The sequence below is a fragment of the Helobdella robusta genome, assembly GCF_000326865.2.
Source record: "Helobdella robusta unplaced genomic scaffold HELROscaffold_14, whole genome shotgun sequence".
NCBI classification, from domain to species: domain Eukaryota; kingdom Metazoa; phylum Annelida; class Clitellata; order Rhynchobdellida; family Glossiphoniidae; genus Helobdella; species Helobdella robusta.
Window position 1 is genome coordinate 1 of NW_008703782.1, and position 16,359 is coordinate 16,359.

The window sequence follows — 16,359 nt, forward strand, 5'->3', positions numbered from 1 at the left end:
CAAAACGTACGTACGTATGCAGGCGGGCGGCTGGACGAGCGTACTCCAGTCGTAACCACTTCTGCAGCTATCGCAAGTGGTGGTCGTGAGACAGCGATCGCAGTTTGGAATCGGACAGACTGATGATAGTAATGATGATAATAAGATGATGATGGTGGTGGTTGTGGTAATGATAGAATGATGATATGATGATGATGATAATGATAATGATGATGCTGATGATGATGGTGGTAATGATAGAATGATGATGATGATAGGATGATAGAATGATGATGGTGATGATAGAATGAGAGAATGATAATGATGATGGTGGTGGAGGTTATGGTGATTCCCTCACATGCACAGGTGGGTGGACTGAGGGCAGTGTTCCAGAAGTAGGAATCGTAGCAACGAGTGCAGACACTGCTAGATAGACAGATCAGACAGTAGTCCAGTCTGCAAGTAGCTGCATGAATGAATGAATGGAGGAATGAGTGAATGAATAAACGAATGAATGAATGGATGAATGAATGGATGAATGAATGAATGGATGAATGGGTGAGTGAGTGAATGAGTAAATGAATGAGTAGAAAACAGACGGGGTTAACAAATTGCATGAAAAAAAAACAACTTAATGCAAAAATCATTAGTTAACGTTAAAACCGAAACCAAAAAACTACTCCAAAACGATACGGAGAAAAACCATTTCGATACGAAACTAAACGCAAAACGGTACCAGAGCGAAACAGTTCTACAGAGAAGAATAATACTTTTTAAGGGTACTTACGAGAGCACTGGCCAGTGTTATCAACGTAGTAGCCATTGTTACACAGGTAGCATTGGTTCGGAGTCAGACATTGGGTGCAGTACTGAACATTGCACTGGGCTAGGTCGAAGATGAATGAATGGATGAATGAATGGATGGATGGATGAATAAATGAGTGAATAATTGAATGAATGAATGAATGAACGAACGAATGAACGAACGAACAAATGACACGTTATGATAATGATGATGACAACAATATCAACAATTACAACAAAAGAAATTTCTTACGATCACATCTGTTACTAGCAGAGTTCAGATTGTAGCCGGGATTGCAGCCACTGCAGACGTTCGGCGCGCTACAGTAAGCGCAGTTGGCCACATTACATTGCGCTACAAAATGAAAGGAAGAATGAATCAATCAATCAATCAATCAATCAGTCAATCAATTTGAAAATAACTGAAAAAATAAATAAATAATGCAATGAGGTTCACACTTAACAACGTGCAAGTTTTTACATTCTCAGTATGTGATTAAATGAACGAACGAACGAACAAGCTAACGAAGAACGAACGAACAAACGAACGAACGAACAAACGAACGAACAAACGAACGAACGAACGAATGAACGAACGAACGAACTCAGTACTTACGATCACATCTGTTGCTGGCCACGTTGAGATTATAGCCTGGGCTGCACTGGCCACAAACATTCGCTGAATTACACACGTAACAGTTGGTCACCTGACATTGTACTGAATGAAATATTTACAAAAATTATAACAATAATAACAATTTCATTATAAATTATCGTTATAATAAAGTTTATTGTATTAATTGTATAATATTAATAATAAAATATTACAGATTTCTATTGGATAGGAGCAGAATGTTTCGCCGATTTTTACAATCAGGTTTGAAATAAACTCAAAGACCAAGTAGTCAAACATTGCAATTTTTGTTTAAGCCGTCAGTTTATTCAAATTCCAGGACAATAACCGCTGATTATTATTATTATAATTATTATTATTATTATTATTATTATTACTATGGGGAAATTTATTTTGGCCGTCGTATCTGTTGAAACAACCGAATTTGAGCCAGAGAGATTGGTCATTATTATCTCGGTTGGAGAAAAAAATGTCAGGCAGACATTCTGGTATCTCTTTCTTCAGTGCCGTGTTTTACATTGTGAAGAAGTATAAACATTAAACATCCATATTTTTGTGGTTTCATAATTACATAATTTCATAATTTTAGAATTACATAATTTCAGAATTACACAATTTCATAGTTACATAACTTCATAACTACATAATTTCAAAACTACATAGCTTCATAATTACATAACTTCATAATTTCAGAATTACACAATTTCATAACTTCATAATTACATAACTTCATAATTACACAACTTCATAATTTCATAATTACATAACTTCATAATTACATAACTTCATAATTTCATAATTACATAACTTCATGATTTCATAACTTCATAATTACATAACTTCATAATTACATAAATTCATAATTACATAACTTCATAACTTCATAATTACATAACTTTATAATTACACAACTTCATAATTTCATAATTACATAACTTCATAATTTCATAATTACATAATTTCATAATTTAATTTCCGAACTCACCGACGCACGTTCCACTGCTGCTGTCCAGGTTGTAGCCACCACTGCACTGGAGGCACCTGCTGGCCGACTGGCAGATGAGGCAGTTCGGGACGTTGCATTGTACTGTTGGTGATGATGATGATGAAGAAGATGATGATGAAGAAGATGATGATGAAAAAGATGATGATGAAGAAGATGATGATGGAAAAGATGATGACGATGATGGTGATGGTAGTGGTGGTGGTGATGATGATGATGGTGATGGTAGTAAAGATGATGATGATGGTAAAGATGATGATGATGGTAAAGAGGATGATGATGATGATGGTGGTAGTGATGATGATGATGATGGTTGTGATGGTAAAGATGATGGTGGTGATGATGACGATGATGATGATGGTAGTGGTAGTGATGATGTTGAGGATGACGAGGATGATGATGAAGGTGATGATGACGACGACGATGATGATGATGATGGTAGTGATGATGATGATGATGATGATGATAATTTCAGTGGCCACGGCCACAGCCACTAACAGTCGCATCGGTTGATGGCCAGGTTCAAGTTGTAGCCACTGTTACAGGCAGCGCATACGTTAGGAGAATTGCAGACCGCACAGTTAAGAACATTACACTGAACTGTTAATCATAATTAATTATAATAATTTATGATAATTTATGATAATTATGATGGAGCTATGGAAATTTATCGTCAGCATCATCGTCGTCGTCATCATCTACATCGTCGTCGTAATTTTCACCATCATTTTCGTCATCACCATCATCATTATCATCTTTTTCTTCACCATCACAATCATCATTATCATCTTTTTCTTCACCATCACCATGATCATCTTTACCATCATCTTCACCAACATCATCTCTGCTTCCATCGTCGTCATCACAGCCATCATAATTACAATAATAATCATCTTCATCTTTGTCATCACCATCATCACCATCCTCATCATCACCATCATCACCATCATCACTATCATCATCTCACCATCACATCTGTTGTTGAGTGTGTTCAAGTTGTAGCCAGAGTTACAGACGGCACAGACGCTCGGCCTATTGCAAAGATAGCAATTCAAAACCTCGCATCTGACTGTTTCGGCAGAAATTTATCTCTCATTTTGTAATGCCATTCAATTGTAATATTACTGCTATTTTAATGTAATTTAAGGTTATTTTAATGTAATTTAAGGTTATATAAAGTAATTTAAAATTATTTAATGTAATCTCAATGTTATTTTCAATGTTACCTAGTGTAAATTTATTTTTATGCGATTTTATGTCATTTTATGTGATTTTAAGGATATATTAGTGTAGTTTTTAAATTTACCCGAGGTAACTTCAATGCTATTTTCAATGTATATGTAATGTAGATTTATTCTACGTGATTGTAAATTTATTTGACGGGATTTTATGACCTGATTCAATGTGATTTAATGTAATTTCTATTTAACTTTTTCAACATTTTCCTCAAACTTGACATTTTTTCTCAGTTTATTTTTGCAATTTTAAAAGGCACACCGCCATTTAAATAGTAAAGAAATTGTTGAAATTGATATCTACTTGAAATTAAAAATGTATTCAAAATTTTTTGTTTTGGAAAATTTGACTTGAGTGTAATAGTGTATCCAGATTACAATAGTGTATCCAGATTACAAAAATGCCAGACATACAGACTTCTACAGATGTTGTTTTCAAGGATGTATCCATCGAGGCACTGGTTGCAGAGGTTTGCCTGGAGACAGGTTATGCAGTTGACAATGTTGCACGAGATCTGGGCTTCTGACGATGGGTGGAAAAATTTATTTTAATTTATAAAAAATGAAAGAATGGATGGATGGATGAATGAGTGAATGAAAGAATGAATGAGTGAGCGAATGAATAAATGATGAATAAATGAAGGAACGAACGAACGAACGAGCGAACGAACGAGCAAGCAAACAAACGAACAAACAAATGAATGAATGAATGATTGAATGAATAAATAATTTCACTCACCGCGACAGCTGCCATTTTCCAGGACAAAATTACCGAAGCATTGGGAGCACTTGTTGGGCTCAGAGCATCGTTGGCAGTTCGGTACGTTGCATTGGGCTGGAAAAAAATTATAAAAAAAAATATAATATTAAAATAATTACTATTATTATTCATCATCATCATCACTACATCACCACCACCATCGTCATCATTATCATCACTATTATTATCATCACCGTCATCATAGTCATTACCATTATCATCATCATCAGTATCATCACCACCACCACCATCATCATCAGTATCATCATCACGATACTTACGAACGCAACTATTTGGTGCATTCAAGTTGTAGCCACTGTTGCATAGATTGCACTGGTTCGGCGTTAAACATTGCTGGCAGTTTGGCACGTTACACTGAGCTGAGGTTTTAAAAATCAAACTAATTACATTATTTTAAATAAATAAATATATTCTTGATGGTTACGACTTTCACATTTGCTAGATAAGTTCCTTAAGGAACTCTTTCACACCCATACTGCCCTCTTATCATGATGTTGCATCATGTTGGGAAGGAAAATAAAAACATTGTATTGTATTGTATTGTGTTGTATTGTATTGTATTGTATTGTGTATTGCATTGTATTGTGTTGTATTGTATTGTATTACACTGTATTGTATTTATGTTGTATTGTATTGTATTGCATTGCATTGTATCGTATCGTATCGTATTGTAAAAGAGATTAGATTTCTCTAACGAATGCAGTTTCCGTTGTTATCCAAGTTGTAGCCAGAGTAGCAAAGAGAGCACCTATTTGGGGTCGAGCATTGCTGGCAGTTTGGAACGCTGCACTGAACTGGGGTTGGGCGGGCAATAAAATGTTGTGAAATTTTCAAACTGAATCTTATTACAAATGATAATAATATTCAGTTCGATAAGTTAATTGGTTAATTGGATAAATATATATTTATTCGTATTGCTGGGTCGAGCATTGCTGGCAGTTTGGAACGCTGCACTGAACTGGGGTTGGGCGGGCAATAAAATGTTGTGAAATTTTCAAACTGAATCTTATTACAAATGATAATAATATTGAGTTCGATAAGTTAATTGGTTAATTGGATAAATATATATTTATTCGTATACACACACACACACACACACATACACACACACTACACACACTACACACACACACGCAAACAGAGAGAGACCCACAGAGAATAAGAGAGAGAGAAAGGGACACGCTCACACAGACAGACAGACACATACATACACACACACACATAGACACACAGACTCATACACATTTTAGCTAACTAGGCATGTATACTTTTGTAAAGTTTTGTGTAGGGAATGTGAGATTCAGTTTCAATCCCACTAAACCAAACCATCCCAAACACCAAAAAACGCATTTCTCAATAACAACAATTTGAAAAACTTGATCTGATCTATACGGGGTTTTAGGTCATTTTTTAAAATTTCAAATCTAAAATGAATGAATGAATGAATATGAATGAATGAACGAACGAACGAACAAACGAACGAATGAACAAATGTAAAAAGGCAATATTTTGTAAGACTAACGGATGCAGTTTCCATTATTATCCAAACTGAAACCAGAGTTGCACTGGGCACACCTGTTCGAAGTAAGACACTGCTGGCAGTTTAGCACATTGCACTGTATTGGCAGTACTGTTTTCAGCCAAAGAATTCATTACAAAATATAATTTATTTAATAAAATTAAATAAATTTTAATTAAATTATCCATCCCGATTTTTCTAGCTTCATGATTAGAATAATATATTTCAAATTATTATTATTTATTTATTAGTTTAATGATTAAAAACTTTAATTAAAAATTAGCGGAAATATAAATCCGGTCATACTAACACACACAAGTCCCATTGTTAACTATATAGTAGCCGGCATCACACTGGGCACAAAAGTTTGGAATTTGGCAGAACGTACAGTGCGGAATGAAACAACTAACTGTGTGTTTGTGTGCGTGTGTGCGTGCGTGTGTGTGTGCGTGCGTGTGTGTGTGCGTGTGTGTTTGTGTGCGTGTACGTATGTGTGTGTGTGTGTGTGTGTGTGTGTGTGTGTGTGTGTGTGTGTGTGTGTGTGTGTGTGTGTGTAGTTTGTGTGTGTCTTCATTTAGGTTTTATTCAAAGACTGCTTAAGTTTGAATGGTTTACTTTTAAAATGGCTCTGAATGAGTTTTGTACATTTAATAGAATATCTTATTTAATTAAAAATACATATAGATACCAAACAATTATGATACTTGACACATAGAAACAAAACAATTATGATACTCTACATATAGATACAAACGATCATGATACTTTACATATAGATACAAAACAATTATGATACTTTACATATAGATACAAACGATCATGATACTTACGCACGCATATATTCAAACTGTTTAAGACGTAGCCATTCATACAGGTATTGCATTGATTAGGCCCTAGACACACCTGACAAAACTGAACGTTGCACTGAGCTGTTGAAATTCATTTCAAAATTTCAAAAGTCATTTTATCACGATTAGTATAACTTAGTTGTCTGCTATCTATTCAAACCAAACTTTATTTAAAAACGTGTGTTTGTTTGTTCAAGTTATTATAGAGCCAGTAAGTGGCAGTCATATCAGCTTTTGAAAGTCTGGATCACCCAGAAATCGAACCAGGTTACTGCAACTCTCTCTTCAATCAGCCTTTCTATAAATCAAAACAGAAAGATTTTCCTACTTACGGAGGCACATTCCGTTACTCAGGAAGAAGCCATTCTGGCACTGCGAGCAGTAGTTGGTGGTCTGGCAGCTGATGCAGTTTGCCACGTTGCAAGTGATCGGTGGCACTGTGTCGGTGAGGTTTCATCAAGTAATTTGTATGTGAATTTAGCAAGTGACTTTAAAGCGCTATTGAATTTTTGTATAATAATTCTCAATCCTAATAACACACGCACTCCCTATTGTTATTGAAGATGTATCCAGGATTGCAAGAAGTGCATTGGTTCGGAGTTGAACATTGCTGGCAGTTCGGCACGTTACATTGCGCTTGAATGAGATTAAAATAATCAGTAAGAAGTTTTTTTTTACAAAAATACAAAATATATTTTAACGAAGGAATCAAAAGTTGTTAGTCGGACTAACGAATGCATTCTCCGTTGCCGTTCAGGTTGTAACCGCTGTTACACTGGGAGCACCTGTTTGGCATGGAGCATTGCTGGCAGTTCGGCACGTTGCACTGAGCTGGATTGGATAAAAATAAAATCCACTAACTAGATATATTTTTACAGAGGCAAATCAACGCGTCAGACATTTTTGCTCATGATGTAAGCAGGAACCTCCGTGAAATCGGTTTCAATCGGTGCAGCTCTCTATGTAGTTAGCCATCCAAGAAATTAAAACAAAACTGAATTCCAACTTACGTGTGCACCTTCCATTGTTAAGAAAGTAGCCATTTTCGCACTGTGAGCAGTAGTTGTTGGTCTGGCAGCTGATGCAGTTCGGCACGTTGCAAGTTATCGGGAGAACTGTGTGGACGGGTTATCATCGAGTTACTTGTTTCTAAATAACACATCCGAGGTTATTTAGCGTAGTGCTGTTGGTGCAGTGTTATGAACTTTAAATGGAAAGATTCGCTGTTAAACTAACGAATGCAGTTTCCATTATTGTCCAATAGATAACCGCTGTTACATTGGGAGCACCTGTTTGGGGTGGAGCATTGCTGGCAGTTTGTCACGCTACATTGGGCTATATTTTTTTAGTAAAATAAAATATTAACAACGTTAAATTACTTAAAATAATGTATTTTATAACCCAAATTACTTAAAATAAAGTGTTTTATAAACCCAAATTACTTAAAATAAAGTATTTTATTTGTCTCATCTTTCAATCATTTAATTCATCCGTCAATCATTCAACTAACCCGCCAATCAGTAAACTCCTCCTCAATCAATTCATTCATCATTCAGTCTATCGCCAATTCACATAATTTACAATTCACCATAATTTGCAATTCACACGATTCACAACTCTAACCAACACACAGCCCGTTAATGTTGAGATAGCCAGGACTGCATGTTGAGCAGTAGTTATTCGTTCCAGGCCGACATTGTATGCAATTCGTTACGAAACAAGCTGTTAAAATTATTAAAATCATTACGTTCATTCAACTCTGCTAATATTAAATACAATATAAAACAAACGTATGGAAGCAGTAGTGGTTGTCGCAGTTGTAGCGGCTGTCGTAACTTTTGGTTCTCCTTTGGCGTTGCAAATATTTCTGGCAACTTTTCTCCAGACGCTATCCAAACTTGGATACTGGGCTGCATTGAAAAGGTGGTCGTCTAGTGGTCGAGATGCAATCCTCTGCAACTCATTTATGTTCACTCCTGTCCCAACTCCCATGACGAACAACTCTATGCCGAGATTTTTCAAGTTGTTAGCTTCAGGGATAGTTTGGTCCATTTCGATGTTCGATTCTCCATCGGTGATTAGGAATGCTACGTTCACCACGTTCGGTCGGTAACCTCGGCCCGGGTTGTAGACATTGGTTCGTGCAGCTCTTAAGCCGGATGCGATGTTCGTCTGACCGCCTTCTATCATCTCGTTTCTGAGTTTTAAGAAAAAATCTGAGTTAATTTGTTTGAAGAGTTGGGTCTGTTTGTATTTTATACACGTGCATGCATGAAACAAACCTGATGGCTGGCAAAAGAGTTGAAATGCTTGTGTAGTTGTTCAGCAAGATGGGTACGTTGGCGTTGTTGCTGAACTTGACGACAGCCACCCTCGTGCCATTTGGCGAGACGTTGAAGTTTTTTATGACACTCGAAACGAATCCGAGCAGATCTCGATACCAGAAGTCCTGGTCACCGCTGGCGACGATGCTGCTTGACTGGTCGAGGATGAATGTGATGTCCACTGGGCTGGAACAGTCTGCAAGATAGTGGCCAGTTGGTCAGTTTTAAAATTGCTATTTTTTTTGAAGATTCTTTTTTCAATCCATTTTATTCACAAAAAAAAGTATGAAAAGCTTGATCAATCTTTAAACAAATAAAAAATATCATAATCAAAATCAACCTCATCATACTCATCATTTTCATCATCCTCATCATCCTCATCATCTTCATCATCATTCTCATCACCATCTTCACCATCAACAAATCCAACCTGGCGGAGCTGTATTAGACCTACAGCTCGCCTTCACTACACTATCCAGAAACGACAACTGCCCCAATGTGTTGAAATCCTCTGCTGGTATGAAATAATCCGGGCTTGAGGCAATAGCTTTTAGCTCGTCCGGTGAGATGTCGTTGGTGACACCAATAGTGTATATTGTTACATTCATGTTTTTTAAGAGCTGGGCTTCGGGGTAGGTCTGTGAGATTTCAACATTCGATCGACCGTCTGTGATGACGATGGCGATGTTTGGCACCCAGTCACGTTCTCCGTTGCCCTTGGCGAAGGTCACCTGACGGAGGGTTCTGATTGGTTGGAGAGTGGGATGTTGTTGTTGTTGTTGATTGGTTGGTTAATTTGTTGTTGTTTGGTGGTTGTTGTTGGTTAGTTTAATTGTTGTAATCTAGTTAGGGATTGATAATTTGAAGGATTGGGTCATGGTCAGCTGATTGGCTGCCTGGCTATGTTTCACTGGACGAATGAATGCCTGCTTTTTGTTACTAACCATTTCATACGCAAGCAAACATTCCTACACCAAAAAGTTGGAAACAAAAAACTAAACAAAAAGTCAAATTCAAAACTGAAAAGACAAAATTTAAAACACAAAACTGGAAATACAAAACTCAAAAATACCTCAAACCCATCGCCGTATCGGTATTCTCGTTAAACTGTAGAATATTATCAATAGCCTGGTACATCTCTTCTTTAGTAGAGAATGTCGTAAAGTTGAAAACCACTTCGGCTTTTTCGCTGAAGTGCACGACGGCTTGTGAATCCCAACCCGATTCTAATCGACCGATCAAATTTTTGGCGAATCTTCTCATGGCACGGAACGGGCTGATTTGTTGGCCGGTCACAATACTTCCAGATGTATCCATTAGTATTGCTACGTCTTTCATTTGGCATCCTGTGTGTGTGTGTGCGTGCGTGCATGCGTGTGTATGCGTGTGCGTGTGTATGCGTGTGTGCGTGTGTTGTTTTGTGATATGTTTTAGAAGTCGTGCGTATGTCTGGTGTGTACTTGTTATCAAGTTTTTTTTTCAACAATCTTAGTTTTATACTGCTTTTCTTGGCATTTTTCATTTCAACTGTTTACACTTCTACATTTAAGTGCATCCGCACTTAAGCGTAGAACATGCGAATACGTGCAGTTTCAGTTTAAACACTTGTTAGGTGCACGAGCCCCTAAGAAATGATTTTATAACAATGATTTGGTATTATATTTTTCATAATTTTTATCTGAATCAATAAACTAGATGAATGTTTTTTTGAGAATAATTTTTCCACGTTCTAACTGAACTTTATGACCTCGTTAATGATTTAACAAAGACCTCGAAATTGTCTCTTATCAATTCTCAGAAATTTTGTAAAATATCTGATCACAAAAATGCTATTTATATTATTTCATTTTATTTATATTATTAATTATTATTATTATTTTATTATTATTATATTATTTTATTATTAATATAATATTATTGTTCCACCATAATATCAGAAATCCTATAGACAAAGCGATAGACTTGAATCACGACGAAAAAGCGTGTGAGATTAGTATTATTTGTAGTAGTAGTAGTAGTAGTGGTAGTAGTAGTAGTGGTAGTAGTAGTAGTGGTAGTAGTAGTAGTAATAGTGGTAGTAGTAGTAGTAGTAGTAGTGGTGGTAGTAGTAGTAGTAATAGTGGTAGTAGTAGTAGTAGTAGTAGTGGTGGTAGTAGCAGTAGTAGTAGTAGTAGTAATGGTGGTGGTAATGGAAGTTTGTAGTAGTAGTAGCAGCAGTGGTAGTAAAAGTAGTAGTAGTAAGAATAGTAGTAGTAGTAAGTAGTAGTAGTAGGTAGTAGTAGTAAGTAGTAGTAGTAGTAATAGTATTAGTAGTAGTAGTAGTAGTAGTAGTAGTAGTAGGAGTAGTAGCTCCAGTAAATAACTGAGTCATTTTTTATATGAAAGAATGAATGAATGAATGACTGAATGAATGAATGAATGAATGACTGAATGACTGAATGACTGAATGAATGAATGAATGAATGAATGAATGAATGAATGAATGAATGAATGAATGAATGAACGAACGAACGAACGAACGAAAGAGCGAACGATCGAATGAATGAATGAATGAATGAATGAATAAATGAATGAATGGATGAATGAATGGATGAATGAATGAATGGATAAATGAATGAATGAATGAATAAACAATATTTCTTCTCATGCGTGGTTTCGAATAGTCACGACTGTTAAAACGAGCCGCTTAAATATTTAACGATTCCTTTGTTATTCACGGCACAACCAAACAAAAGAAACACAAATACACACACACATACACACACAAACACTCCGTAACCACAAATGCAAGCAAAATTAATTTAAACTGCCTGCAGTCTGTAGATGGCTTATTCGTAGCCTTTTAATTTTATGTTTAAGACCTCGGTAAATAGAGTTTAGTATGTGTGTTTGTATGTGTGTGTGTTTGTATGAGTGTGTGTATGTGTGTTTGTATGTGTGGGTAGGGTATGTTTGTATGTGTGAGTGTATGGGTGTATGTGTTTCTTATGTGTGTGTGTATACGTGTGAATGTTTGTATGTGTGTGTGTGTGTGTGTGTGAATGTTTGTGTGTATATGCACGACAGTGCGTTTATACAAATGCTTAATAGTAGGTCAAACTTTGTTTACAGAGCGACTAAATGATGTACGACTTGATTGGCCATGAAGGAAAATTTGAATAAAATTATGTATGTATGTGCGTGTGTTTGTGTGTGTGTTTGTGTGTGTGTGTGTGTGTGTGTGTGTGTGGTATGTAGTTTTATCAAAACTTTTATATGGTCGTGACGTGTTTTTATTGAAAAATCAAATGCTTCTTAACTCACAGATTCATTGATTGAATCATTCATTTCATTAACTTATTGATTGATTAATTAATTCATTAACTGATTCATTAAATCATTCATTCATTAATTAATTTGTTCGTTCGTTCGTTCGTTCGTTCATTCATTCATTCATTCGTTCATTCGTTCATTTCGTACAATTTCGTCATATATCAAATTGCGGGATGTTATATATAAAATGGGAGTCTGACATAGGATCAATGAATCAATATGTATGAATGCATTCATATATGTGTGTATGCATGCATGCATGTATGTATGTATGTATGTATGTATGTATGTATGTATGTATGTATGTATGTATGTATGTATGTATGTATGTATGTATGTATGTATGTGCGAGCCCTTGGTTAAAAACAATAGCCATAAAAACTATCATTTCGCCCCTGCTCAACAGATAATATTAGTGTGCAGGGTCTCGCACAGAAGGGCACTTAGCAATGTTCTCTAAAATACAAAATGAATTAAACTTTTGTAACAACAACGATATATTTTGCTTTATATAAATTTTATCATTGGGATCACCAGATTTTTCAACTATTTTAGTAGCAATGTTATCAAAAAATAATTGTGTCTGTTTATCCACTGGGCCAAATGTCTCCACACAGATCGGAACAAAAACTCTCGTATTGTCGTTTAAATCTTTATACTTAGTATTTTTGAAATCAGCAGCCTTCACCGCGGCGGAACCTTGCTTCATAGCCGTGTAATTGATGTACCTTTCGGCTAACGTGTGAGGGAACGTCACATCCCATGATAAACAACAGCCTTGGGACCACGGTACCAGGGTGTAACCATCTGGCCTGAAGTTGCTTTCAGATAGTAGGCCTGCTGGTTCCTTAACGGCGGGTATATCTGCTTTCTGGAATAATTTCATATATAATCATTCATGGCAGAGTGTCTTGCTTGTCTTCCTGAACCAAGCCTACACGATAAACCATGGTGACCCAACTGAGAAACATCCGCCCCACACAAGCATCTGTAACCTGACACCACCGGCAACCCAAGTCTCAAGCATAAACTCACTCTAATAGAACCATTGTCGAGCCTTGTACCACAAGCTGTACTGGGAATGGCCCTTAGCCAAGCAGACCCCAATTCACTTCTGACGGCCATCAACCTGGCCTTATCTGAGGGAGAGTCATTTAATTCCTCCAGTTTCGATTTTGAAACATTCAAAGATGGTTCATTCCATTTCTTCTGCGAACACACATTTATGTCCATTATATCTACGTAAACCGTGCACCACCGCCGAAATGCTGACGGTGCCAACTCGGCCACGACACCCAAACCCAGTCCACCCATATTTACCGGCAATATAGCCTGCTTCCAACCTTTATCATCAAAAAACACATTAAATATCTTCTGAAAACCCATGCGTAGTTCGTTGTTGAATTCATCTGACTTTTGTTGAGACGGGCCAGGAGATGTACGTAAAAAGTATGACAGCCTTGGAATGAATGCTGCCTGCGTCAATAAGACAAGGGCGTCATGCTTGCCAATCTCCGTCATCATTGATATAATATGTTTAAAATCCTCCAGCTTTTTAGCCCAAAAATTATCATGGCGTTTTCCTCTACAAACTATCGAACCCAAAAATTCTAGGTCATTCATCTCAATTATTTTAATTCTTTTGTATGTATGTATGTATGTATGTATGTATGTATGTATGTATGTATGTATGTATGTATGTATGTATGTATGTATGTATGTATGTATGTATGTATGTACGTATGTATGTATTTATGTATGTATGTATGTATGTATGTATGTATGTATGTTAAAACCAAAACATGATGAGTGACACTGAACCGTCAAACAAAATTGTATGAATGTTTGCATGTATGTATGTATGTATATATGTATGTATGTACGTATGTATGTGTGTGTGTGTGTGTGTGTGTGTGTGTGTGTGTGGTGTGTGTGTACAGAAATTGGACATCGGCTTATTGCATACAACACATGTCAGCTGTTTCCGTTTCATCATCATCATCATTATCCTCTTCCTCTTCATCATCATTATCATCACCATCAACAACAACAACGACATCACCATCATCATCATCATAACTAACGTTCAGTTTGATTGGCTTGTCCATAGCAATACCCGCTAAGCATAATCATCATCAGCAGCATGACCAGCTGACCGGAAGTGACAAGATGAAAGCACGTGACAGTAAATGACTTCCGGCAACATGGCGGCGGTAGAGATTTTTGATTGGTTCTGACTTGCGATGACGATCGTGACGCCATTTTCAGACGTAGCAGAAGTAGTAGTATTAGTAGCAGCAGCAGCAGTAGTAGTAGTAGCAGTAGTAGCAGTAGAAGTAGTAGAAGTAGTAGTAGCGGCAGCAGTAGTAGTAATAGTAGTAGTGGCAGTAGTGGTAGTAGTAGCAGTAGTAAAAATTAGCACCGTTAATATGTATGCAGATGTTGTTTTGTAGATACTATTAAAGTTATTATTATTATTGCTGTTGTTGTTATTATTGTTGTTTATTATTATTTTTATTATGGTTATTATTATTATTATGACGTCTTTCTTGTTATGCTGTTACGTCATGGAATTCTGAAGACTTGAATGAATGAGAAATGAATTTAAATTAATATAGTAAATCTCAATCGTCAGCTTTTCATATGATGAGATTTCTTTATGATGCGTGTATATGTGAGTATGTGAAAGTTTGTGTGTGTGTGTGCGTGTGTGTGTGCGTGTGTGCGTGTGTGTGCGTGCGTGTGTGTGTGCGTGTGTGTGTGCGTGTGTAAATGTTTGAAGAAATGTTCGCGCGTCTGTTGTATAAAATTTTGGAAGAAGAAGAATGTCATTCAGAGTTAAAATATGCATCACCATTATCGCTAATGAATTTGGATGAACAATTGAATGAATGAATGAATGAATAAACGAATGAACGAGTGAATGAAACCATGAATAAAAGACGGAATGAATAAAAGATTGAATGGTTTTCCCTAGTTGGATTGCATCCAGACATTGATAAAAAAAACTCCAACCTTACTTTCACGCAATTGTATTGTAGGTACGTATGTATGCATGAACATTTTTGTGTTTGTATGTTTGCATCTATGTATGTATGTTTGTATGAACTTGTATATGTACGTATGTTTTTATGTTTGTGTATATATACGTATGTATGTATTCTTTTTTGTTTTTATGGTCGCATGTGTGTTGTACGTATGTGTATGTATGTTTGTATATGTGTATGCTTGTATATGTGTATGCTTGTATGTTTGTATGTATAATCCATTGTTTCCAAATGTGTATTTTTTCAATTGCAAAGTTTTAGTAGGCAAATTTTAATTAAATTAAAAAATTTCAAACACAAAGATGATAGCAACCATAAAAAGACCTCCACAATAATTTATCATAAAAATAATTTAACATAAGCAATTTAATTAAAAATTAATAATATAATTTATTTCGAAACTATAATAATAATAATTATTATTATTAATTATGGCATAAATATTTCCTGTCTGTATATGTGTGTATGTTAATAATCTTACAACCAACACACACACACACTGTTCGAGAATAAATGCGATCTGCTACTATATCTATTTCATGGTTCAATGAATAATTATAATACATACATACATACATACATACATACATACATACATACATACATACATACATACATACATACATACATACATACATACATACATACATACATACATACATACATACATACATACATACATACATACATACATACATACATACATACATACATACATACATACATACATACATACATACATACATACATACATACATACATACATACATACATACATACATACATACATACATACATACATACATACATACATACATACATACATACATACATACATACATACATACATACATACATACATACATACATACC

General features: G+C 35.8%; 2 protein-coding genes across 2 annotated transcripts; both read right to left on the reverse strand.

Moving 5' to 3' along the window:
• Positions 1–14: 14 nt before the first annotated feature.
• HELRODRAFT_168627 (hypothetical protein) lies at positions 15–10,465 on the reverse strand (the record flags this gene model as incomplete). Its single annotated transcript, XM_009014490.1, has 23 exons — positions 15–119; positions 338–445; positions 767–865; positions 1,037–1,138; positions 1,400–1,501; positions 2,403–2,504; positions 2,919–3,020; positions 3,388–3,489; positions 4,074–4,178; positions 4,395–4,490; positions 4,697–4,795; positions 5,132–5,230; positions 5,959–6,066; positions 6,266–6,364; positions 6,786–6,884; positions 7,136–7,240; positions 7,536–7,634; positions 7,814–7,918; positions 8,040–8,138; positions 8,594–9,000; positions 9,086–9,323; positions 9,558–9,871; positions 10,200–10,465. Coding segments are annotated over 23 exons (3,160 nt in total), but the record flags the coding sequence as incomplete, so codon positions are not given.
• Positions 10,466–12,851: 2,386 nt separating this feature from the next.
• HELRODRAFT_168628 (hypothetical protein) lies at positions 12,852–14,701 on the reverse strand (the record flags this gene model as incomplete). The annotated part of the gene is made up of 3 exons (XM_009014491.1): positions 12,852–13,310; positions 13,475–14,031; positions 14,524–14,701. 3 exons carry the CDS (start codon positions 14,699–14,701, stop codon positions 12,852–12,854), a joined length of 1,194 nt encoding a protein of 397 aa, XP_009012739.1.
• Positions 14,702–16,359: the final 1,658 nt, after the last annotated feature.